Raw genomic sequence first — 27,336 nt, 5'->3', positions numbered from 1 at the left:
TTAAAAAAATAAGCTAAGGGCTTCAACAAAGAAAGTAGACAGCGTGCAGGAATGTTTCACAAAAATTAAACCAAAATGGGCCACAGATCTAAAAGTAAAACACAGAACTATAAAACTCCTAGAAGACAAAATGGGATAAACCCTACATGACTTCTGGCGTGGTGATAACTTTTTAGATACAACACCAAAGGCAAAATCAATGAAAGAAATCATCGCCAAGCTGGGCTTCATTAAAATGAAAAACTTCTGCTCTAGGAAAGACAATGTCAAGAGAATTAGAGGATCAGCCATTACTGCGAAAAGCTATCTGCACTCTTGGTGTCATACGTTCTACGGCCTTTGACGTGTGTCTCATCGTAGAATAGCTTCACTGTCCTAAAAACCTTCTGTGTTCTGCATGTTCATCCTTCCTTCCCCCCAACTTAACCTCTGACAACCACTGATCTTTTCACTGTGTCCATAGTTTTACCTTTTCCGGAGGCCATATAGTTGGAATCTTGTAGTATGTAGTCTTCAGAGTGGCTTCTTTCACTTAGTAATATGCATACGGTTCCTAAAATATTCACTATCTGGTTCTTTACAGGAAATTCGCCAACCTCTCTTGTAGACACTGTGCAAAGCAGTTGTGCAGACTACCTCTATACATGTTTTACTCCAGTGAGGTAAAAATGATTATTATCCCCACTTTAAGGAGGAAGCTGAGGCTTATCAAGATTAAGGAATTGGCCAAAGTCCCAAGTGGCCAAGCCAGGGTTCAACCCCAAACTCACTGGCTCAGAGCAGATGCTCTAAACCACCGAGCTCTACTGAGTGGGAGCTGGGAGGATAACGTAACCCTAATGTTACATAAGCACTGGTACAAAGGTAAAGGGCCAAAGCCAATCTCTGGAACAGAGGGACTCCCACACACTCTGCGGAAACATTTCCTGAATCCCATCATATGACAGGTACTGCAGTATCACCAACATTCCCATGATAACGTCACACCATTTGCTCCTGACACTCTGGATGGAGCCAGAATCCCTCAGCCGACTGGCCACCAGTCCACTGACTCGGCCGCTGCTGACCTATTCTATGTGCCATCACTGCGCTGATCCCCCCTCTAAGGACTGGCTAAGTCAGCATCTTGGCACCTCATTCCCTGAGCTAAACAGACTTTGGAGGGCCAACCTTAGAACCTAACCGCAACCGAATATCAATACTCGATGGACAGAGACGAGTCCAGGTTCTGAGAAACTACACATCACTCATTTTTCAGAATGCAACTATCTTCTAAGACAACAGGGTTTTAGCAGAAAACTTTTCACCATTTTAAGAGCAAAAGGCAACCTAAAAAGAATAAAAAAGCGCTTTTGTTCTAAGGAATCCATTAAGGCTACAGGTTTTTGTAAATTCTGGACACAAAACTGAAAAAGGACACCTGGCTTAGAGCCAAACAGCCATCCTCAGAACACAGTGAGTCTGAAGTGAGCAGCCCCTCCTTAGAGCCACAGACACAAGGCTCTCCCAAACTGCTATAAACAAGCCTGTTTAATTTTGTTTAATCCAGTATTGCCCACACTTATTTGAACAAGGGTTTTTCCCTCTCTCAAGGAACCGCATCAACACTGGAGCAGTCTATCAACAAACAGCTCCTGAGCGTCTGCTTTGTGTCAAGAACTCAACTAAGGACTAGAACCAGAAGCCAGGGAGGACACTTGTTAAATACATAACTGCAAACAATTAACCCAACATCAGTGTCCTGTAAGGGACATACACGGGGACCAGGGAAAACACATCAGGAAGTACTGCTCGGGTGGAAGGCGCGCTGGATAAACAGATTATTATCTTCTGACCTAAACTCGGACACTGACTCCCTGTGTTCAGGTGCCAGACGCTCCCAACCACGGTACAGAAAGGTTGGAGAAGACTGGCTCTAAGGCCCCACCCGTTTTGAATATTCTATGCCATTAATTCAATGTGAAATGAGAGAAATGAATAAGAGATTTCAATATACTACTTAGACACTTCAAAAGACACAGTGATGGTTCAGATAATGAAACTAAACTGGAAAAATGTCTTCAGAATATATGTTCAGAATTGAAATGAGCTCTGAGTATTTTTCCTGAAGCAATAAAGAAGCTGTAAGAGCTTTAAAGGGGGAAATTCAGTCCACCATGATCTGACACGTGCTCTTTCTCCAGCCTTGGCACCCCCATACCCCCAACCCCCTTGCTCCAAGCCTACTCAGTTTCCCTGAAAACCCCGATTCCCCAGGGTAATGGCTTCCTCTGAGCTCCAGCCACCAGAAAGCCTTTATCACCCCAACCCAGGACTCCCAACGGCAACTCAGTTCTACGCTGGCTACAAGGTCAACTCCTCTCTGAACCCTTTCTGGCATCCTCACTACCATCTCCCAGAAGGCTTGACCTGTTGACCAAGCCCTCCTTCGTGTCTGCACCAATCCTAAGACTGATTTCTGGCCGGCCTGGTCACTTACTAGCTGTGTGATGAGCTCCTTATCGACTCCAGTCCCCATTTGCTGTCATAGGACAACAAGCATTCACATGGCAGAATTGTTACAAGATTCCAATGAATTGCTACCTCGTTCCCCGAGCTAAACAGACTTTGGAGGGCCAACCTTAGAACCTAACCACAACCCAATATCAGTACTCAATGGACAGAGATGAATCCAGGTTCTGAGAAACTACACATCACTCATTTTTCAGAATGCAACTATCTTCTAAGACAACAGGGTTTTAGCAGGAAACTTTTCACCATTTTAATAGCAAAAGACCAAAAAGCAACCTAAAAAGAATAAAAAAGCGCTTTTGTTCTAAGGAATCCATTTAGGCTACAGGTTTTCACAAATTCTGGACACAAAACTGAAAAAGGACATTTGACTTAGAGCCAAACAGCCATCCTCAGAACACAGTGCTTCGAACAGTGGCCGGCACGTAGCAAGTGCCTTCAGTCAAAACCACCTTCTGTTTTCCCTTTCTTCCTCCTGAACAAAATCCCACTTTTGTTCGGGACAGCAGGGGTACCAGCTGAGGAAACCATTCCCAGCCTTCCTTGCAGCCAGAAGGGGCCGTGCAGCACAGCTCCACGATGAGATATAAGCCAAAGCTGTTGAGCAGGGCTGGAAACAGGGATAAACTCTGCTAACATACGCCCCATTGCCCTTCCCAGGCCTCTTGACTAAATCTCACACGCGATTACGTGGTTGCAGAAACTGTCTTGAAACCATTGAGAGAAAGACCAAGGGAATTACACAGACCTCAGCTCTGGGCGAACCACTGAACCCTTGCCACCAGCAGCCCAGCTGTGTAGTTCTCGTCCAACGAGGGGAGAAAGGACAACCCTTAACTGGCTTAAGGCACCTTTTCTCTGCACTCCGGGTGCTGTTATCTGCAGCCAAATGCATCCCTGATACAGTTAAGTCTTATTAACCGAGAACCTACAACAACTGATTTCATTATTTGTTTCAAGTTTGGTTTCCCCACCAGATGGAAAGTATCTTATTCATGTTCACACAATCTCTCTCACCAAGCAGGTGCTCACAAATGTCCAACGAATGGACAAAGTGACAACAAGGCCATCACAGCCTGTCCCTAGTTCTTTTCTAAGAGAAAAAAAGATTTTTCTTCTTCCCTCCCTAGCTAAACTGGATATCCTTTAGATTATTTAGCATTTATAAAAGTGCCCACAGAGTGTCTGAAACTAAAGTTCGTTATTTAACAAGCCCTAAGAACCTTATTTGCCAAGCACTGCTTTCAATGCTTTCACAAAAACCTCATTTAATCCTCATAACAACCCGATGAGACAGGTACTGTTATCTCCCTTTCACAGACGAGGAAGCTGAAGCACTGTGAGGCTGAGGAAGTTGCCCAAGGTCACACAGCCAGCAACTGGCCGGGCTGGCACTGGATTCCACGCAGTCGGGTTCCAGAGTTCAAGTCCTTAACTGTTATTCTCTACTGTCTCTCAGCCACTAAGGATGGCAATGCCTCCTTCTCCCTGTTTCTACAAAAATAAGGAATGAGCTGGGAGAAAATTCATTCTGATTATCTATCAAGGTTCTTGGGTCCACAAACCAGCAGAAACCAAGGAAGAGAAAGCTGTGTCCACTATACCAAGGGTCAAGGTTACTTTCCTAGAGTAAATATGATCAAATGTACAACTGATGATAAAAAGAGAAGCAAGGAGTTGTAGATTTTCATTTTCTTAAGAACTTCTAGAGCTGAAAATCAGGAAAACTCGAGGTAAAAGAAGAAAAGTCTTTTAAAGGGCAAATATAAGCAAACAAATAAATAAATACAAATAAGTGACAACACTTTCTAATGCAAGCTAATCAAAATGACCACCTAACACCCAGATTAAGAAAAATCTTTTACCTGTAAGATATTACCCAGGTATTTGAGGCAACTTTGGAAAAAAGTATTTTAAAAACTGAGAAAAGAGGACTTCCCTGGTGGCTCAGTGGTTAGGAATCCGCCTGCCAATGCAGGGGACACGGGTTCGAGCCCTGATCCGGGAAGATCCCACATGCCGCGGAGCAACTAAGCCCGTGAGCCACAACTACTGAGCCTGCACTCTAGAGCCCACAAGCCACAACTACTGAGCCCACGTGCCACAACTACTGAAGCCCGCACGCCTAGAGCCCATGCTTTGCAGCAAGAGAAGCCACCATAATGAGAAGCCCACGCACCGCAAAGAAGAGTAGCCCCAGCTCGCCGCAACCAGAGAAAGCCCCTGCACAGCAACGAAGACCTAATGCAGCCAAAAATAAAAAAATAAAATCAATTAATTTTTTTTTTTAATGAGAAAAGAACCTCCAAAAACGTGAGGGGACATATTTACATCTTTCAACATCAATTCTCAAGGTGGCTGCAAGAAGACGTTTCTTCTACTGAATTCTTCACCATTTACCTCTCACAGATTCAGCATCCAGAAATCAGTACCCAGGCCCCAGTACACTTAGCAATACCTGCCAAGTCCTTTCAGACGAATTCACTACCAAGGACCCTGGAATTAAAAGAGGGGAGGAGGGCTGGTTCTTCCATCTCCAGTGACATCTAGTGCTGAGAAACTGAAATGCACCCTGGAGCACAATATTCCTTCCAATTATCACATTAACCGCATACTATAAAATCAGAATATGCATAACTCAAAAACATATGGTTTTTTCCACAACTGGAATTGCCAGTTGTCAACTGTCTTGTAACTCCAAATTTAAAATATCTCATAAGGTTAACCCATTGAGAAGATACAATTGTTTGAGGAGAAGAAATCCCTCTGTTCTCCAATTTTTTGTTTTAAATGCAAATGTAGCTTTATTTACCAATATTAGCCTAGTATGTAAGGAGATTCTGCAGACATTAAAAGACTCCTTTTAAATTTAACCAAAAAGAACTCTGGCTTAATATAACAATAAATACAAGCCATTTATTCAAAACCAACTTCAAAAATCTCTGAAGGAAAATAATTTAAATACAGATGAAACCCATTATAGGATGGCTTGCTGATTTAAACATGCCGTGGGCTAAATCTTGTCTCCAGATTTTACATATTAAAATTATATTCTAGAAGATGCGGGCCAGCCACATTCTCTTTATCAAAGTAAAGCACCATTCTGGAATTAAGATCTAGGCATTTGGAAACCATTTTATAAGATAAGTAAGATAATTAAAGAGCACTGGATTAGGAGGAAAAAACAGGATCTAGCCCTGGGTTCTACCTCTAGAACTTAAAGACCAACTCAATTTCTCTTGGCTTCAATTTCCTCATTTAAGAAAAAAAGTTTTTCTTCTGTAGGATGAGGGAAGAGTTTCACCTAAATTCCTTCCTGAGCCCCTTGTTCTAACATTCTGTGTTCTGTGAACAAGATGACCTTTAAGATCTCTTTGAGTGTTTTTTAAAATTAAACCACACACAATGACACAGCACTTTGAGGAACTCAGTACTAAGACTCAACAAAGGAGATCTGTCATTGAAATCAGTGTGGAGTATACAAAGATCTCTAGGATGTTTAGATGATGGCCCCTGAACTTGATCAAAGACATTAAACCACATTCACTAGGACCTTGTACTTTCTAAACCATAAGGATTGCCTGAAGCCTTTTAATTAAGATTTTTCAGAAATCACGCAATTTAAGTGGGCTTTTGTCACTAAACCCGGATATTCACATTCTGATCAAGTGAATTTTTGCTACCAGAATAAGTTTAGGTTTTTTGGGTTTTTTTAAAATTTTCTGCCCCTTCACCTCCTTTATAGCTCTGAAACACCAAGAGGCAGGAGGGCCTTGGATTTCCACTGGCTCTGCTTTAAAACATCATGGCTTTCTGTTGCATACGGGAGGAGGGGGACTCGGAGGGCCCAGTCGGTGGGGAAACTTTGGTTAAGTCCCTGGTTCTTGCTGCATAGATGAGGCTGGGGTGCGAGGAGACATCTTCGGGCTCTGTGAGGTCCCTGGCTGGCCAGACGCGAGGCCCGGACAGTGCGCTACCTCATTCCACCCCAGGAGGTGTCTGTTCCCTCTGGCTTTTTTTCCTGTGGGGATGCTGACAGGGTGGGGGTGGGGGAAGGGAGGCAAGGAGCGCAGTGTAGGGTCACAGCAGGTAAAGCAAGATCTAGGCCTGGGACCATGGGCAGAGAGCGCCGGCTTCCCTCCGCAGGGAGTCTGGTGTGGGGGAAGGGGGGCGGTGGAGATTTCGGGACCCGGGCCCCCTTGACAGAAGACTGGGGGAGGGAGGCCATGCAGCCCAAGGCAACAGTTAACCCAACGCAGCAGGAGATGTTCCTTCTCTACCCTGCCGGGGAACCCCTTCCTCCCAGCTGCGAGGACAAGGTTTTTGGAAACACTGCCACCTGTTCAGGTATGCGCACCACCCGGGTGTGGCCAGACTCCGGAATCTGCTTGCAGTGGAACAGGGGAAGGCAGCTGCCGACCTGGGTTAACTGCATAGATGGGGACAGCTCCGAACTCCCTCCTCCTGTCCCCGCAAGTGGACGAACCTAGGATTCCGGAAATCCCCGGAGGGTCCAACCAAAGCGAAAGGGAAAGGGGGTAATAAAGCTAGGTTTGTCTTTCCCGACCCCCACCCCCCTTTACCCCCTCCCTGCCGCGGTGCCCCCTGCAGGCCACGTCCTCGGCACGTCTTCAGCACCTGTTGCAGACGGAGGCGCACTTCGGTGGCGGTTTCCCAGGGCACCACCCTGGCGCGGAAGGAGCTGGCCTCGGCCTTCTGCGCCTCCTGGATAAGGTGGGGCATGGGGTAGCCGTGGCGCAGGAAGGCCACGTGGCCTCCTGCCAACAGCCCCATGGGGCAGAAGTCGTTGGCACCGTCGCCCACGTAGAAAAGGCACTCGAAGTGCATGCCGTCGTGGGCCGGCTCGCACAGGTAGTCGCTGAGCACCCTGTGCTTGCACATGTTGGCGGGGCAGTGAGCGCAGCTGTGCGCGTGGAGCAGCACCCGAGCATCGGGCCCCGACGGGCTGCTGAAGATGTGGCAGAACAGGCCGTGGTGGCCGGCGGCACGCAGCGCCCTCTCCACGCCAAAAGTGCTGGCGTCTGAGATGAGAATGACCTCAAAGCGGGCACCTTGCCTGGCCACAAACTACAGCAGCTCGCCCATGCCGGGCGACAAGGGGATGGCCTCGTAGATGGCACGCAGGTCCCGCGGCCGCACGCCCTGCTCGCCAAGGTACTGGAAGACGCGCTGCATGTACTAGTTGTAGAAGCCCTCGCGGTAGGTGGCACGCAGGCTCTCAGGCAGCCGCTGGTCCAGCGCAGCGCGCACGATGGAGTTGTCGCTGTTTTCGTCCATGATAGTCTCGTCAAAGTCAAAGGTCAGGAGGAAGCGCGCGGCGTGCCCTGCGCAGCCATCCCGCTGTCCCTAGACAGGCATCGGAGCCCAGCAACTGGAAAACACCCGCTTATTGTCAGTAGATCACCCTGGGCACCACCTGTAGGGGCCGTTGACCTCCAGCCATCGTCCAGAGCTCCTCTGCTAGCTTTGTCCTGAGTGATCAAATCCTTCTGTGGTCACCAAAAAGAGTCCCTCAGAGGAAAGGGGGACAGGACCTCTGAGCTTCTCCTGCAGGGTGGGGAGCGGCAGCTGCCGAGGTCCATCCCCGCTGAGTCTGGAGTGTAAAGAGTGCGCAGAGGGGCTAGCTGAGGTATTTGGTCGCAGGATGGAGCAAGGGGTGCTTACAGAAATCGGAGGGGACACCGTGTCTTATCCACCCCCAGATTTCTGGGCTCCAGCTCTCACGAGTCCCTCCAGTCCTGAGGGGCCCTGAATGATGTGCATCTGGGCCGTTCCCTCCACTTCCCCGTCCCCCAGTCGAGGTCTTTGTTTAGTTTACAGGGAATGTTTATCGAAAAGGCTTTCTAAGATGAGGAAGGAGATCTAAGAAATTTAAAATCTGCCTGGAGTTTCCTACTACAATTATGGTTATTACTCTCTAACTTTGCAGAAAGGATGCTGACCTAGCTAAAAGTAACAGCTCTGTCATAGAAGAGCTGAAAAGAGACCTCAGGGGTGAGGAGACCAGGAGAAGGAGTAGTCAAACTCCACAAAGACAGGAAATGAGGGGAGTTGAACCCTAAAGACCCACCAGGTTTGGGTCTATTTCTGATCACTGCACTGGTATCCCCCAAGTATCTCAGGAGGGACCCCCCCCACACACCCCGCCCCACAGCATTTGTGATGAGCTGGTGTCTGAGTGAGTGACAGCTCTCCAGGATGAGTGTGACGGCTCTCCAGGACAAGTGAGTGACGGCTCTCCAGGACGAGTGAGTGACAGCTGTCCAGGAAGAGAGAGTGACGGGTCTCCAGGACGAGTGAGTGACGGCTCTCCAGGATAGGGTTGTGGGGAGGAAGTCTACGCACAGACAACGTGAGGGGAGCTGGAGAAGGCTGGAGCAGCGCCCAGTGACAGAGGAGAGGAAACACGGGACAACTCACTTGATGACAACGTCCAAGGAGAAGTCATTTGGGAAAGAGGCTAATTAAAAATAATGGTAATAAGGTTTGTTTTTTATACCATCAGGAAATTCAAAACAGAACCACCATGTGACACCACTGCACACCCAACAAAAATGGCAAAAAAAAAAAAGGACAGAAAACAGCAAATGTTGGGGAGGAGATGGAACCCTCACACGTGGCAGGTGGGAATGCGAATGGTACAACGACTTTGGAAAACTATTTTCAGTACCTACTAAAGAGGAGCGGACACCCGCTCTATTGACCCAGTAATTCTTCTAGGCATACACCCATCAGAAACATGTACATTCGCTCACAGTACATACAGGAAGGTTCACAGAAGCACTATTTCTAACAGCCCAAACCAGGAAACAACCCAAATTCAAAGAGTAGAATGAATAAACTGTGATACAACCACATTATATAATACTATGCAACAATGAAAATAAACACAACTTTGCAAAAAACATAGACGGATCTCACAAACACAATGCAGAACAAATGAAGCCAGTCACCTAAAAAATACGTTCTGTATGGTTCCATATGTATAAAGTTTGAAAGCAGGATAAACCAAGCTATGCTTTTAGAGTCAAGCCAGACATCTTCCTTGGAGGGAGGAATGACTAGAAGGGGGCACAGCAGGGACACCCAGGGGCTGATAACGTTCTGTTTCTTCCCCCAGACATGGGGCATATGGGTGCATTCAGTTTATGAAAATCCATCAAGCAGGACAAACGATTTGTGTAACGTGCCATACGTATGTGATACATAAATGCCCGAACTGAGAACAACTCTCAGGGCACGTTCACAAAGGAAGAGTGGTCCAAAACAAAAGAAGTCCTGCAGCAAGGGACCAAAAGGAAGCCATCTGGGACCCAAGCCCAAGATAGGGGGACCCACAGGGATAATTCCATGCAGCCTCCTGAGAAAGAACCCACAACCGTCTCAAACAGAAGGAAATCTGAGAGCTCACCTCACCAGCCCACCTGGTCATGACTGAAAAAAATGAGACACACAGAGAGAGAGAGAGAATAATTCGGTCAAAGTCACACAACTAGTTAGGGATAAATCCAAGTGTAAAAGCCGCGTCACCTCAGTTAAGACAACTTAACTAATTATAAAATAGTCAAGATATTTCAAAAGAATGAATTGTGCAACCACTCAGAATGGGTAAGAACTCAAGAAAGGACACAGCTTTTATCCATTTCATTCAAACGAGATAAGCAGTGAAAGGTGACAGGTGCACAGGACATCCACAGACAGGAGAAGGGGAACCTCAAAAAAAGGGGAGGAGAAGGCAATCTTGGAGAAACTGGGAACATGGCACACTGACTGTGGATGAAATACAGCAAAACCAGAACTGCACCTCCTTTCCTCGTATGTAGCACTCAAAAAAATAACACTTTGCACATCTGGACCACTTTTCCTCGCCAAAGAGCACATTTCAGATCTCTGTTTTATAAACAACCATCATTGTAGTAGAGGGCAATAGAACAACTGTATAAAAGCCAGTCTCATATGAAGTAAAATATTACCTACAAAGGTAGACAGGAACACACAGCCGGTTGGATACAGTTCAAAAAAAAAAAAAAAGAACCTGAAATATGCTCAGAGAAATCATTAATATAAGAACAAAGCTAATAACACATCAGGAAAAAAAAATTATACCCAGGGAAATAACCATGACTCTTGGCTTAAGAAAAAGGCTAGAAACGAGCCAAGGCAGAAGAAATGACTACGCACAACCTTGGTGGAAATAAAACACATCAGAGTCGTGATTAAAGAAAGAGCGTTACAAAATGCAGAAGGAAACCTGAGATTTTACTTTAGAGAAAGCAAATCGTGTCTTGACATTTATAGAGATAACAGAGCAGATGGTGCTTCAACAGTGGCCACCAGCCATGCTGGTTTTTAAAACACCAATGAACAACCAAATTCACGGCAAATTCAGGCTCACTTTTTCAGACAACTTTTTTTCATCAATCTTTAAAACATGAAAAAGCCAAAAAGACAACGGTCAGAGAAAGACAAAAAAAAAAAAAAAAAAGCCAATGAATTAGAACATGAAAAAAAAAGTGAGGTCAGTTTGGAACAATTAAGAACTAGACAGCATAGTGGGGACACAAGCAAACTTTGAGACAGGGTTCAAATTCTGACCCTCACCCATTCCTTCCTTAACTGAGTGCCCTCTGGGCCTCAGTTTCCTTGTCTATAAAGTGAAAAAATATATATTCCCCCTGCATAAGGCTGCTGAGCAGAATGACACTTAAAACTGTGCGTGTGTGTGGCTATCAAACACTTGAGATGTGGCTAACAACTCATTCATTTAAATTTTAAACTGCACTCAATTAAGTGACTGGAAAACTTTTACACATGTTTGGAACATACATTGCAGTGAGAATCTACTTTTCAACTGTAAATTTAACAAAATCAAAATACAGATCAATTGTATCCAATGCAAATTTAGCACTGAATTGAGAGGCACTGTAAATGTAAACTTCACGCCACGTCAAAGATTTTAAAAAATTATGTTCCTTACTAATAATTTTTATATTGATTATCTGTCAAAATCGTAAATTTTTCATATAATGGGTTAAATAAAATGTACTGTTAAAATTAATTTCAACTGTTTCTTTTTAAATGTGGCTATTAGAAAATTTGAATTCCCATATGTGGCTTGCACTACATTTCTATTAAACAGTGCTGGCTTAGAACAATGCCTGGCACACAGGAAGAGTGCATTTAATATTACCCACTATTATCCCTATCAATATTATCAATATTAATTATTAAATGCAAGGCAGTTTGAGGGGGTCCAAAAACAATTTAAACATGTCTCTACCTCAGAGTCTGGCAAAGGAAAACCAGACATACTACAACAGATTTACAGAAAACAAACCATTAAATACCTAGCTGTGAGAAAAGAGGACTTGCAGGGAAAAAAACCCACAAAGAATGTATTCAGCTCACTGAAGACCTTCAAAATTGTCATTCTAAAAATCTACAGAAATCAGAATTTGTGTTACCTACCCAGTTAGACCAGATCCAGATGACAACAGAAAAAACAAACATTACATGAGGTACCCACACAGACTAAAGGCAAACATCTGCTGTTTGTGGATTGGGGGCAGGAGGAGGGTGGGCGGGGAGAAAGGTGCTCCTGCTGAGTCCAGACCTGATCCACTGGGGCAGGGGGCCCAGTGAATGCACACATCCAACAAAACATGTTCCAGTATGTTCCTAGAAGCGCTATTCATAATAACCAAAAGATTGGAGATACGAACCCAAATGGAGCTAACCAGCAGGAGAATGGATAAAAAGAACATGGTATAGTCCCATAATAAAGAGGAAACTACTGCTAAACACGGCAAGGATGAATCTTAAAGACAACAGGCTGCACAGAAGAAGCCAGAAACGAACATAGGACATACTGCAGGAACTCAGGAAGGCAAAACTCGTCTACGTAACAGTTGTCAGAACATCTCTGGGAGAGGAGGACAGGAAGTAACTGACTAGGGAGGGACAAGAGGGAACCTCTGGGGAGTAGGAAATATTCTGTATCTCAACCTGGGTGTGGGTTACAGGGGTGCACACACAGATGACAGCTCATGAGCTGGACACTTCAGACGTGTGCTCTTTTACAAGTTCACCAAGTTGCACACTTCAAATGTGCACACTTTGTGTATGCTGAGCCTCAATTTAAAAAAATAAACGCAAATAGCTTTTTAAAAGGTCCTGTGAACAAACCACCCTATTTAACAACAAATAATCTGTTCAGCTGAAATTTATGTTCAAATAGCATCCCCCAATGTCTCCATATGCCTGCATGAGTGTGCAATTCGGGGACTACAAAACCCTGCAAGAACTTACGTGTGCCATTTTTTCCTGGGAGCCCTCACCCATGCGATACACGTGTCGAGATGTGCTTCAGGGGATAATCTTCCACACGCCTAGGCCTGTGGGTCGCAACTCCTGTGAGGCTCAGGGCACTTGTTTAAAAATAGAGATTTGGGGGTACCATCTCCAACATCTCTCCTTCCACGACACTGCAGAGCCCAGAAGATGGTCTTTTAAAAAGGCCCGCAAGGTATTCTGAGTGGAAACCACTTCCGTATGGAAAATCAACTTGCGTGACGTGCAGAATAACTGGTATTTAGGTTGCTTTGGATGAGAAACTGGACTTAGCAACTGAAAGATCATAGCAAGTTCTGTTGCTTCATTTCAGTCCCCCAATCTGCTGGAAATGCCAGTGTAATTTTTACTTTAATAGCAAGGACAAGAAAGGCTTAAATATAATTCATTAATATAGAGTAGACTGGATCTAGAAGAAAATGAGCATCTTTGGTGATATCTGTGTTGTTAGATTCTTTCAAGGAGAAATCACAGCTGTTTGGAAACCACTCCTCTTACACACAGATGACTTGCTCAGGAAGGCTGTTTTTATCTGGTAAAGCTGGCGCTACAAAGTATTACATAAGACAGTAGAAATCTATAACCATCCCCCCCCTTGCAAGTATCAGAATATCCTGATAATAAATATTCACATGCAACCTAGCTCCATATTTGCTTTTCAGTTGCTGCCCATTGCTAATGGTCCTGTCTTACAGATACATACTTCTTAAAACCACCACTTTTGCTAAGAGACTTGGAGTTCTACTGCCCGGAGTTAAGAGAAACGATGGTCATCCTTCAATGACGCAAAGGCAAAATCAACCCGGATGCTAAGGAACAGTAATCTCCTAAAACCTGCTGTTGTGCTACAAATGGAGGGCAGTGCCAACTCGCCACTCATAGCAACTGCTGCTAGGCAGACTGGGCTGGGAAGCATCAAGCTAAAGGGGTCAACGGGAAATTAGGCCAAATTCAAAGCCACATACAAAAAGCTGAAGAAGAGAACAGATGCTCATTCAGAGCTCATTTTAAATCACATAATCAACCTGAAAAAGGGAAGAGAAATGTGTTTAAATATGTGGAATTCATTGTGTGCCATCCTTCAATTCTAACACCAGAGAAGAGCGATTTCTCCTGTATGGAATGTTCCCACCATGGTACAGATACTCAGGGGCCCTTTCACATAGTCTTCCACTTGAATACAGGACTTCGGAGTCATAAAGGAAGTGTTTGAAAATATTTTCTCTTAAGAAATAAAAGAACACTTCAACTAAGTTGCATCTTCTGTTTGCCTTTAATATATTCCACATTACAGTAAGTGACCAGGTTCTACGTCCAGCAGAAAACGCGGATGGTGTCACCAAGATTCGCCTGCCCCAGCCCACCCCACGGTGCACAGCAGCTGCAGTGAATGGGCCTGACCTCAGTCCAGCTCAAAGGTGGTTGTCTCAAGCAATCAGCATAATCTATTCTCTTATCAAGGTGATTAGTGGAGATAACCCAGGCCTAAGCCAGTCAGCACCAGGCCCCAGGGATCGGTTCACAAATGCATCAACCAATAAGTGCAAAGCTCAGAACTTTGCTGGAGACTCTGAAACCCAGACTCTGAAACTAGATGGTGTGATGGGTAAATATAAAGCTATAATTGCTGCTCTCACTTGGCCATTCTGAGAGCCTGAAGATGAAGTCATTACACCAAAAAGGCAAAACCAAGAACAGTCCCAGAGAACCAGAGCCAGTGCCCTGGTCAAACCATGCCTAATTTCTACCCTACCGCCTGACCACTCCTCTTCTACCATTTAAGCCAGTTTGGAATTGGGTTTTCTGTTATTCAAAATTAACAAACATAAAATACCACATGATAAAATGTCTTATGAGTAATGCCCTGTTGTAGCTGCATAAAACTATACTTTTAAAAGTTTGCATATACACAAGTTCTGGCTTTTCTGACCAATTGAGAAGACATATATTACTGTCAATCCAGTTTCACATGTAAGAGGATGGATTTGGAGAAAATGAAACAAGTAAGAAAAATGGTCAATTGTATGTTAAATCTAAAAAAACCTGAGCTCACAGATACAGAGAACAGATTGGTGGTTTGGTGGTTGCCAGAGGGGACAGTGTATGAAATGAAATGGGTGAATGTGGTCAAAAGGTACAGACTTCCAGTTACAAAATAAAGTCCTGAGGATGCACTGTACAGTATGGTGACTATAGTTAATAATACTTATTGCATTATTTGAACGTTGCTACGACAGTAGATCTTAAAAGTTCTCATCACAAGAAAAGAAATGTAATTATGCTAAAGAATGTTAACCAGACTTATTGTGGTGATCACGTCACAAAATATACAAATAGTGAACCGTTATGCTGTACACCTGAAACTAATATAATGTTAGGAGTCAGTAATATCTCAATAAGAAAGAAGAAGGAAAAACGGGCTAACATTACTATAATGCTTATAACACTGACTACGGACACTGTTCTCACCTCATAGGACAGGTACCATTACCATCTGCATCTTACAATGAGGCTCTGAGACACAGAAAGGGACCGAATATGCACAGACATGCTGTGCATGTTGTGTCTGTCAGAATACACACAGACACAAGTCATCAGACCAGGCGGGCAAAGGACGAGCGCCTCGCTCCCAGCTCTCTCTACCTCCACCCACTCCTCTCCGAACTCACGACTCTCAGGACTGCTCCAAGGTGAGTTAAGTATGTTCCTGGGGGACGTGAACAATAAACTGATTGCACCATGAAATGGTCGCTTTTTAAGCTTTCTTGACAACGAAACCAAGTTCCTACAGTCTAGCACCCGCAGTGAGTTCAGGTGCACATAAAGCATACTTCCATATGACCAGGCAATCTTCTTCTCCCTGGCCGTGGCAACAAATATGCAGTAGGAGCCTGTCAGCGTATACAACTCACTGCAAAAGATCAGAAGGAAAATCCCATATGAATTCAAAATAATTTATCGCACGGTTCCAACATTTAACGGGGCGCATTTGACTTATTTCTGAGCCTTACTGCTCCAGAAACGCTATTCAAAAGTAAGAACCAACCTATACTTGCAATACCTTTATTTATGAGCAGCTCGTTCAAGACGAAAACTGCCATGGAAAATAAGGTAGGCTTGGCGTTATTAACAGCATCAGAGCTGGTTCTGGGAGCAGCTCGCTTAGCCTCTGACCCGGCCACGTTCTCCATCGACCTCCAGTGCCGTAGTGCCGACAGTCATCTCCCCTATTAATTATCAAACCCCAGTTTCAGAGAACAACGAATGTTATTATTTCGCCTTTCATCTTAAAAAACAGCTGCAAGAGCAGAACTTTACAAAGAGGAGAACACACAGTCTGATGGAAATTAACAGCCACAGTCTAACTTTAATGAGAGGTCAACAAATTAACAACTGCGTACTATATCAAGTACGATAACATCTTCTTCCTCGTGCTTCAGATCAAGAACCAGCCAACGAGACAGTATGTGTGAATGCATGACAAACAGACAAAGGGCTTTGCACATGGGGATACTGACGGTGACTTCTGTTCAGACAGACACGGAGTCATTCACATTAGTCCGAGCATTAAAGAAAGCAGGGAAACAAAAAATTTCTCATAAAGCTAGAAACAGTATGCGTGACTGTCTTAGGTCAGAATTTTGAACCATCAAATGCCCAAATGGTTGCTAATAAGGAAGGTGCCCCATGGCTGGGTCACTAAGGAGGAGACATCTCCTCCTTAATCCAAAATCTGAGCAAATCAATGTCCATAAATAGAATTCTATCCTCGAGCTACCCGCAGGTTCAATTCTTGTACCAAGAGGAGGTTAAGATTAACTGATCCTAAAGGAGACACAGGCCACAAAAAGTGTCACCTCTCCATCACTTTGTCTGTAAGTTACCTAGAAACCAGAGTACCCAGTACCCTGGGCAGCAGGAGCCCAGAGGCCCACAGACCTGACCGGCTGAGCAGCCACCCCAGGTATCAGTGCTGCTTCCAAATCCATCACACACTCCCCAACACACGTCCCCTCCACAAAATGGAAAACTGCAGACAGCAGGAAAAACTTGTTTTATAGGATGCCATAATCTTCCAGAGACAAAAGTTCAGCTAATTGATTCTACCATAAAACAGAAATAAGTTGGTTTCAAGTATGCCTCTCCATGAAATTCGAGCTCAGAAAATCTGACGCCAGTAAAGGATTCCAATTTCATTTTACTCTATTTCTTATTAGTCAAAACATTCTGAAAAAGTAAAAAAAAAATTTCTTCCATCAATGTGTGACCCACTCCTGCCAGGGGCCTGTAGTAACCTGCCTCTTCTGCTCCCCAGAGAAGGGACGGTAAAACACCAGCACAATTTAAGAGGAAATCACTTGCATTAGGATCCCATCATCACGTAGATTCAAATACGCGCCATCCTCCAAATTCAACTCAGTATTGTTTACCGTAAGAAAAACAAGGCATTTAATTAATGTCTGGGAAAAAAACCCAACACTTTAATTCAACTTCTACTTGCAGAAATCGCTCACTTTTCCAGGACCAGCCTCTCCAGTGACAGCCTCTGCCTGTGGGCAGCCTGCTTCCTCACCCCAGCCCCCCGCCCCATGCCAAACCACAGTCAGATACCCCGTGCAGAGCCATGAAAACACAAAAGCAAGTCAAGCACTAGAGTAATCAAAGGATGTGTTTTCAGTAAGGAAGAGACCCTATTCATTAAAAACTGAGCAGAATAACCAATGCTGGGGGATTCAACAGAGCGCGGTCTCGGGGCTCCGAGCACCACACGGCAGCCAGGCTCTAGACAGACCCTGCACAGAGCCCCGGTCCCTTCTGCTGCACCACCTGTCAGACGCCGGAGAGCTGCCCCCTGAGGTCCACACGCGCTGTGATTTATCCTGCAGTGCAGAGTTCAAGGAGTTATTTGGAAGTCAGGTAACATATCTCTGAGGGTTTCATTTTAATCATTTAGAAAATGCTAGAACAGAGAAACCAAAACATGTCCAGAGTGGACAAACGAAAAAGGTGCATACAGGGTGGGGTGGGGTGGGGTGAGAGTGAGAGGACAAAGAATCGAGGGACTCCTCATGACTTGAAACAATTCATCAGCAATAAGACATACGGGATCTATAAAAAGTCAGGCCAAAAGGGACATTAAGGGGTATTAAGTAGCCACTTTATAAACCACTTCAAACACTGAGCAGTCAGCGCCACATTGAAGCCATGGGAAAGGAGAGCCGACACAAAGGCTTCGGGAATGCACGGACCCCAGGCCTAGTAGAAGCCGGATTTATCACAACATTAAGTTCCAAGACCCCAAAGTTATCACAGCTTAAGACAAATTCAGCAGGATGAAAAACACACTGGGGTAGCAGTCTAAGACACTAGAAAGACAGACCGAAAAGAAGAGGACCGTTAACACAGGTTCTGAGCAGCTGGCAGTGCCAGGCAGGAGATGGGGTGCAGACTCCGGTATCAGGCAGAAATACCAGGCATTTACATCCCGGGGGCTTTAAGACAGGGGACTGGTTACTCGACTAAAGGAAGAGCTGGGAAGCCAGCGGGGATGGTGAGGCCACCCGCAAACTGATAAGGAAACCAGCATCACCCCTAGTAGGAGGGACAGGGGAGAAGGTGTTTCTGGAAGCCAGGGCTGCATCACCAGGCAGCACCACACCAGGGATGGGCCGTGTGGATTCTGCAGGAAAACGGTGCAGACAAGGTCTGGTTTCTCCCTCCAACCCTCCCACAGTGAGTCCCACTCAGGAAAGGGCAGTCCACCCCGTCAGCTCTCCACCAGACAGGGCAGAGAAGAAGGGGAAAAACGGAAATGAGGGCAAAGGAGCCCAAGACGGCCCCACCTTTCCTTCCTCAGCTTTTCAGGTCCTGCGCTCAAACCATAAGGTGCAGACCCATCACCTGGGCATCTTATTAAAATACAGATTCTGACTTAGGAAGTCTGCAGTGGGGCCTGAGAACTTGCAATTCTAACCAGCTCACAGGTGATGCTGACGCTGCTGGTGCAGGAACCACACACTGAGCAGCAAAGGTCTAACTGACCCAAATGAAAGACTAGTCTATAATCAAAAGGAATGCAGCCACATTCCTTCCAAGAATGAAAAATACACAGTCATATACAAGCCTTTCAAATAGGAGTGAGACAAACAGGACGGAATGTACAGGCAGGAGCATCACCAGGGCAAGACCGCTGCCTGCACAACACCCCGTGTTACTTTTCCCACCGCCTCATCAGGTTTGCGCGGTTCAAGGTTGTTATGGGCTGAAACGTGTCCCCCTAAAGTTCACATGTTGAAGCCCTAAGCCCCAGGATCTCAGGATGTGACTACATTTGGAGATACAGCCTTTAAAGAGGTACTTATGTTAAAAAGAAGCCATTAGGCTGAGCCCTAATCCAATCTGACCAATGTCCTTATAAGAAGAGGAGATTAGGACACAGAGGGCGACCAGGGCTACAGGCACACAGAGAAAAGGCCACGTGAGGGCCCAGAGAGCAGGCAGCATCCACTAGCCAAGGAGAGAGGGAGGCTTCAGGGCAAAGCAACCCTACCGGCACCTTGATCTTTGACTTCTAGCCTCCAGGACTGTGAGCAAATAAATGTCTGCTGTTTAAGCCACCCAGTCTGTGATGTTTTGTTTTGACAGCACTAGCAAACTAATATAAAGGTTTTGGGTTTTTTCCTTGTTACTACTTTAATCCAGTAAGTTTTCACCGTATGCCTGCTCTGTGAGAAGCGGAGTTCTAGGAGCTGGTTCACAGAACGATCAAGAGACAGTCCCTGCCCAGATTCTGCTCCTGTTTAGAGGGAGAAACTAAGACCACCAAATTCCGATTATGATGAATGCTGTGACAAAGGCAGAACAAAATGCCTTTACAAAAGCCAGAGGAAAACAAAATCATTCTATCCGGTAAGTGGGAGAGAAGAGTGACCAGAGAGACCTTCATGGTGGAATCGTAGAGAAGGGAGCATCTCAAATGATGGAGCAACATAGGCAAAGGCCAAGAGACCCCCAGAAACCCAACACCCAGTGCGCACAGGGACCAGTGAGACACCTGGCCGGGAGGGGCGGGGGCCCAGGAGCGCGGCGTGGACAGAGCTGTGATGGGACACGCGGAGCCAAGAAGGAGCTCAGTGCCCCTGGGGGCCAGGCAAGGGAGTCTGAACTTTAATTTATAGAAATGGAGATTAATGAAAATGAGGAAGGTAGATTAAGGGGCAAGAGAGTGCATACACAGCGTAGACTGTAGACGATAATAGAGCCCACATTACCTACCTGCCTAAGAAAGGTCTCCTCAAGATGAACACACTTTCCACTGTCATTAGCTACTTATATCGTAACCCCGAGCAATTTATCACCTCTTGTGACCTGGGTATAACGAACAGGTTGCCATCCGCCCAACTTCCAAGCTGGGGACAAGGATGTGTGACACTGTGGGTAAGTGTCACAACCCACCAGTGACTCAGAAAGAGACCTGAAGCCTGAGACAGAGCTGGCAGATCAAAGCCCGAGGCACGTGCGTCATCACCACGGCGCCACCAGCCCGGCTGCAAACAGCCGGCACCTCTTTTTGTTTGTTTGTTTGTTTTGCGGTACACGGGCCTCTCACTGTTGTGGCCTCTCCCGTTGCGGAGCACAGGCTCCGGACGTGCAGGCTCAGCGGCCATGGCTCACGGGCCTAGCCGCTCCACAGCATGTGGGATATTCCCGGACCGGGGCACGAACCCGTGTCCCCTGCATCGGCAGGCGGACTCTCAACCACTGCGCCACCAGGGAAGCCCCCAGACGGCACCTCTTGTCCGAGCGCCTTTCACCCCTCCTCCACCCCACTCAACACGCCTAGGCCTTCACTCAGCCCCAGCAAGGAAAGCCACAGAGCAGATCACAAACAAGGGAACAAAGTCACTCCTTGGCTTCTGAGCCTCTAACAGCTCGGGCAAGAAAAAGCAACAAGGCAGGCTCTCACTGTGCCAACAGGCACCGAAGTATCCCTGCACCTCCCTTCTGTCCCCTGGACGGTCTCGCTCTCAGTCTTCCCCCCAGAGGTCTCTCCTTGGATGTTCAGGATTTGGGGCTTGGAAGGGATGATATAGCTGCAGAGTAAACGACCAAGCCCTGATGATGAAGATAATCCTGGGAATTTACCGCTTCACTGAGCCTGTCTCTACAACATGGGCAAATGCAGTAGAGGAGCAAGTTCCCAGAATTTAAAGATCTGTATTTTAACAGGGGCCTGTGTCGGTTAAACCACTGATCTCAAAGCAGGATTATACGCTTACACCCTTGCCGCGGCCCTTTCAAGGGTGAAATACACTTCTTAACCTGTGACTTTCTGTTCAGCCAAGTGACTTGCTTTGGCCATGATACAAGCAGAGGCTTGAAATGTGCTTGCAAGACCAGGCCCACCTGCTTCTACCTGGGCCGTGACCATAAGTCACATTCTGGACAACCACCCAGTCCAACAGAATGAGAGACAGACCTGGAAGCCGCCCATAGCCGGGATCCAAGCCCAGCCAGACCAGCCCAGCCGACCCCCAGCCAACGTGCATGTGAGCGAGGGAAAATAAATGTTGTCCGAAGCCGCTGGGTTGGAGTGGGTTCTATGCAGCATTACTGGAACAAGAGCTGATGAAGGAGAAGTCAGACAGCAAAAATACGGGAATCACACAAACCACACAGATACAAACTCATCGAAAAACAATCCCTTTCCCCATCGATTTCCAAAGAATGTTTTCAAAAACATTTGAGTAGCTCTCTTCTTCCCCTCAGGCCTCAGGCACTGTCTTCCAATAGGAGATGAAGACAGCTCTTAAAATACCAAATGTGAGCAGAAAACAAGTCCAGATTTAAAACACAGATCCCAGCAGAGAAATCTACAAAGGGCTTGCCAGCTCAAACGAAGGGAAAAATCTGAAATTTCATTAGCCTTTCCCATAACCTTTAACACCTAGCACATAACACCTCTCTATTCTCATCTCAGACGTTATACAAAATAAAAATAGTAAGATTTATGAAAAACGGAATTGGAATTGAAGGATTTCGTTTCCAGGCCCGGAATAACATTATGAGCAAAAGTTCAGGGGTTCACCATGGTGACTCAGTGTGGATAGCTCTGCAAGGCTGTTGTAAAACCCCTACACCACGGTGACAAGGCGAGACCAGGCAGATGGGCTGCAATCTGCATTCACTGCAGCATCGCCTTCTGTGCTAAAAGGCACTATATACTAATGGCTTTTCAAACAGCTAGCTACTAGATTTCTCCTTTCCTTACGTGCAGCAGATTTCAGTCCTCCCTTTCTGGCAAATTTGCTGAGGAAAGTATACGTGGTGCCTTGAACGGTCCAACAGCTGGGCTACATAAGTCTGGGGCTGCAGCACTACTTCCTCCAAGTTGATGCAACATAAACGATGAAAACAGTCACATCTTTGCTGGTGCTTATTCCCCACCTGACTCTTCAGAAATGCAACTGAAGTCTTTGCTCAGTTTCCTGCATGAAAACCTCTCAAAAAAACAAACGCTGAGAAAGTACCTCAAAATAACACAACATTATCATCATCATCATCAGGAGGAAAGAAAAGTTTGGACGCAGAAGCCTCACTTACTGCAGGGCTTTCTGCAACTGGAAAGAATAGCTCCAGGACCAATCATGACCCATGGCCACCGAGGACTGCAGCTCAACCCCACTCATGAGAAGTAAGCTTTTTAGCCCCCAGAGCAGGCCAGCTTGCCTAAATGGTACAAGGAAACTTTACATAATATAATGCTGACCCCACTCTCAGAGAGAGTAACTCAATGGCTACTCCAGGTCTTCAAAAGTCTCCCCTGTGAAACGGTCACCAGGTGCCCCCTCTTCACGTGAACGGCGTCCAAGTCAGGCTTCTGCCAAGACACATAGCTAAACCTCATCTATCCAGCCTCGCCAATATTCAAGGGAGATTCCGTCCTTTGGGAAAGTTTTACCTCAACAGACCTCAAAAGCAAACCCAAGATTCACCAATCACCTCTGAATCGCCTTCTCTCATGTGTAAGGACAGACAGACGCTATCAAAGCATAAAATTCCAGTCTGAACCTCAAACCTAACGTGGCTGACCCTCCACGGATGACACGAGTTTCCTACCACCTCAGCAAAAAATGGGACCGCAAAGAAACGTGTATTTTGAAGCACAGAGTATGAAACTCGGAGGCCATTACTGACATCTTTTCACCATGAATCTTGCCAAGAATGCAGACCATCACTGCCTAGCCTTTGAGACATACGGAAAAAAATTCCAATAGGAAATTACTAGTTGAGAAATTTCTGAAGTCTAGCCATGCTATGCACACATATTCCACAATACTGCCATGAGAAGTATTTTTTTTTATTTAACATATTGCTTTTATATTGGGTTTAACAAAAGCAGAAAGGCAAAGTGGGTGCCCTTGAATATTAGATGGAATTTAGTATGTGCTGACTCAAAAACGGAAAAACTCCACAAGTGAGAGCAAATACCTTAAGTATAGCATTACCCCTAAACACACAGCTTTTAATGACTAATAGCTCGCTTTCCCTTTTCTTCAAAATCAAACCAGAGTCCCAACCTCCCAAAAGTCACTAATCAATTCCACTGATCTTACCTTAAAGCAAAGCACACAATCGCCATTTTTGAGGGAGAAAGAAAAGAAGTTTTACCTACTTAAGCCAGCACAGTAAGATCATGACACTTTTTTATAGTCCTTACTTTCAAAATATTTTGGGTTTCATTCCACTTATTTGTCCATTCCTTGGTCAATTCTTGAACCTAAAAGAAAAAACATACATATGCGATTGCTCCACAAAAAAAATTACTTGGATTTTCTTCTAGAAAGTTTCCAAACTCTTATAGATTATGGAAGAATGTACAATACTGTTTTATAATTAGGTAGCAATGCCTCAAAGAACCATCACCAAATATAAATCAAACAAGCTGATCTTACCCTACAACCTACATCATGGCAAAGGAAAGAATAGAAAAAAATGTGTCAAGTTGCCTAGAGTTTTACAGCAGTCTTTTTCAAGGTGTACTTCAATAAAAGCTGCTTCCTTGGATGTTAACCAAAATTACAAGTTCAAAGATGACAACGCCCCATTACATGGGTTAATTTTTCCTGATTATACTTTAGGTCCTAAGAAATAGTGATTTACTTTACTTTCCAATTAGATGTGATGATTAAATCACCTTGGAAACTGCAGTTTTCTTTTAGGAGATAATCTGCTTTTGTAGCTAATTAATAGGGTTTATAAATCTCAGTCTATCTTTAAAAAAAAAAGGCGGCTCTTTAATTGACTCTTAGTAAAAGCAAAAACTTTTTGATAAAAATCAGCTTCTTTCCAGTCTGCGGTAACTTAGGGGAGAAAATATGCCCCATTGTCGAACACAGCACAGTTGGAAATTGCTTCTCAAAGTTAATGAAAATATTCTGCTAGTTCCATACAACTTTTAAATGACCTTAGTGAGTGATTCATTAAGAAGTAAAGTGATACCTGATTGAGAGGTAGGGAAAAAAATGGAAAATTCTGTAAAATGAATACACTTAGGGCTAAAAGAAAGTGACCTCTGAGGGGCATAGAGGGGGACACACCCTCCCAAGGCCTTTTCCCTCCTGTCCTTCATCATTCCTGCCTCCTACCCATCCAACAGCAGATACCATCCCAGTTCAACTGACTGGTCTTCCCACCAGTAAGTTACCCGATTTAAACAGGTCAAAGTGAAGGCACAGAATACACTGGATTATACTCTCACTGCTAAGAGGAAGATACTTCCCACAGGCCATTAAGTAATATAAATGGAAAGGGCGTGGGTCAGCAACCTGAATCAAAGACCACAGTTCGTTACTGACAAGAAATAGAGGAACTGGAGTGATGGTTTATCCAGAGCAAAACCAGAACACCTCTCACCCACCTGAATTCATTCAATGGGCATTCATTTTACCCCTCAATTTACCTCAAACAACTACAGGAGCTCTACGTTACCACTGTTTTCAATAAAATATCTTAACTAGTTACTAATGTCAAACCTATCATGTTCTTGGAACAAACAAAAGAAACAGAACTGAGCCTCTCTAACTCTGATTTTTGCTCATTTGTACTGGTTACCTTCCTTTCATCACTTGAGTGATGCCAGCCCCACAGCCTCTAAAGCAAGAAAAGTCACCGGGCTTTTTGTTTTGGAAAAGCTTTCAGAGAGGGAACATTCTTAGGCCTTCTCTCCCTACAGAAGGGGAAAAGACTGGGGTGATGAATTTACTAATTTACTAATTTACTTATTTATAATAATCAGTTAACAGATACTCTTTGGCACTTTATCTGAGAAACACAAAGCATTTAACAATAAACGCTTCAGCATTTCAACAGATAAATTCTCCCTGAAGAAACGCAAGCCAATTAATCCTTTTCCAATTCAATCAAATAATCTAGCTTTCAACAAATCGTTAAGTATGCCTTGGGTTTCTTTCACTACTGAACTTAAACCAAATAATCTTCATTTATAAAATTAATTTAAAACTGCAAAGTCTGATACCACCTCTAACAACGTGACCAGTTGATAAGATTTATAGCCAAGCAGATGGCAAACAATTTTAAAAGGTCGGCAAAGACTAGATGAAAATTTAGAAAATGTTATGAACAAGAGGGGCAGTCATTTCTGTCCCAGCGGGTATAATGCATTCAAATTAAAATGTTTATTGGTTTCTTTTAACTTGCTAGGTATTTCTGAAAACCATTAGTAAGAAACAATTTAAGACTATGCAGACATTTCAAAGCCCTCAAAATGAGAACCTGAAGTACTAAAATACAAAATGTCAAGAGAAAAATAGGGATTAAGAAACTAATGTTTTCACTAATGCTATTATCAGCAAATTAGTCGGCATAATTATCCAGGGAAGTGTCAACAAGTTCCTAACTACAACCCAATTTATATCTTCAATACTGTGTATTCTTGAAAGAGCTTTACCAACAGAATCCAATTTTCTTTCTCAATCTGTTTTAACCATTCAGCACAGTGAACAAAATTCACTCCAAAAATGTTATTAATGCCGTTTCTCCTTTTACAGAGGGTTATATTTTTTAAACAAAAATAGTATAGAAGTAGATCAGCCATGAAACTAGTTTTCAGAAAGCACCAGCACACAAACAGTGGCTTCAGCCCAGAGCACCCACCCCCGCTTCAAATCCCACCTCGCTTAAGATCAACTAAGCATCTACTCGGAGTATTCAGTGGTTCCCCAAGTGCTGCACTTCCCTCTGGAAAGTAAAAGGATGACAAAAAGCTCCACGCTGGTCGTGGTAAGGCTATGGGGACCACCACTGTGAACACAGCCTCCCTCTTCCGAAGGCCGGGGCTGCCTCACTGCCGTGTGGGACAGCCCACATGTGAATCTCAGTTGCTGTTAACCATCGTGTGCCAGAAAAATCCCATTTATTAAGTCACAGAGAACATGAAATGCACAGGTAGTCAACTGCTGTGCTTCTTTAAAAAGGGGGTGAGGGCGGGCGGAGTGTTAAGTGGCATATAGAAACAAAATGAGTCTCAAACAGCAAGTACTAAAAAGTATGCACTTAAAATACTGAAAGCTATGATTTTTCTGAAAAACATAACATGTCAAGGTATCACTTACTCTGGCTTCATTCTGCTGAAGTTTCTCCTCCATGCTTAAGGCTGTGGGAGAGTCCAAGAGGGCAATCTACAACGTAAACCAAAAAAGACAGCAGCAATCAGTGAACGGCAGTAATCTAGAGGAAGGACCCAGCCGTGACATTGTAAATTATCAGAATTGCCAAATAAACTATCAAACAGAGGTAAGAAGTATTGTCCCACAGCCCCCCCAAAAGTGTCAATCGTCACTAAATCTTTAACCCATGGGTTTCATTTCTCATAATATTCAAAACCATGGCACCCTTGTAAAACTACATTTGCAACACAAATCAGCAAAGAGAAGGAAAAAGAAAAACATGTAACATACTGACATTTTATCAAAATCAAACACAGTCTAAATCCCTAGATCCTGAAGGATTCGTCTGTTTTGAATGTATACAAAGTACACATTCAAAAAGAAAGCATAAGTCTTGCTCAACCACAGGCTTCTGAGATTCATCCACACTGACACGTGCAAATGAAAACTCCTTTATCATCACCGCTGGATCACATCCTGCGTACAGTATGACTATACCACAACCTGTGTGTCCATTTCCCTATCTGTGCTGCGAAGGTATAAAGACTGACATGAGAATGATAAACATCAAATTCAGGTTTGCCCTGGGGGGACAACGCAGGCAGAGACGGGAGAGGCAAACACAACCAGGCGGGGCGCATGGGGGCTCCAACTGCATTTGTAACTCATAACCTGAGAGGCAGGGACACGGGGCTCCCAACAATGTCACAAGAAAAAAAGGAAGGGGGTCTCCCTCCCTCCCCACCCCATAGGCAACCTCTCTTGG

At 44.8% G+C, this 27,336-nt stretch overlaps 1 protein-coding gene and 1 pseudogene across 7 annotated transcripts in view; both read right to left on the bottom strand.

Moving 5' to 3' along the window:
* LOC111185022 (kinesin-like protein KIF16B) overlaps positions 1-27,336 on the bottom strand; it is a 300,702-nt gene that overhangs the window by 211,522 nt on the left and 61,844 nt on the right. For all 7 annotated transcript variants that reach the window (XR_016387865.1, XR_016387866.1, XM_089896550.1 and 4 more), the window contains exons 11-12: positions 26,517-26,582; positions 23,603-23,662 (exon numbers count right to left, since the gene is read on the bottom strand). Coding sequence is in view for 5 of the 7 variants with exons in the window: in XM_089896550.1 (XP_089752676.1) it covers positions 23,603-23,662; positions 26,517-26,582 (126 nt within the window). In the remaining 2 variants the exon portion in view is untranslated. The remainder of the gene's footprint in view (positions 1-23,602; positions 23,663-26,516; positions 26,583-27,336) is intronic.
* LOC149747447 (phosphoethanolamine/phosphocholine phosphatase pseudogene) lies at positions 62-23,549 on the bottom strand (annotated as a pseudogene).

Source organism: Delphinapterus leucas, chromosome 15, assembly GCF_059928025.1.
Source record: "Delphinapterus leucas isolate spDelLeu-1000000601 "Yukka" chromosome 15, BTC_Dleu_Yukka2, whole genome shotgun sequence".
Classification (NCBI taxonomy): Eukaryota; Metazoa; Chordata; class Mammalia; order Artiodactyla; family Monodontidae; genus Delphinapterus; species Delphinapterus leucas.
Note: the sequence above shows the minus strand (reverse complement) of the source record. Positions and strands in the feature narration are given on the sequence as shown.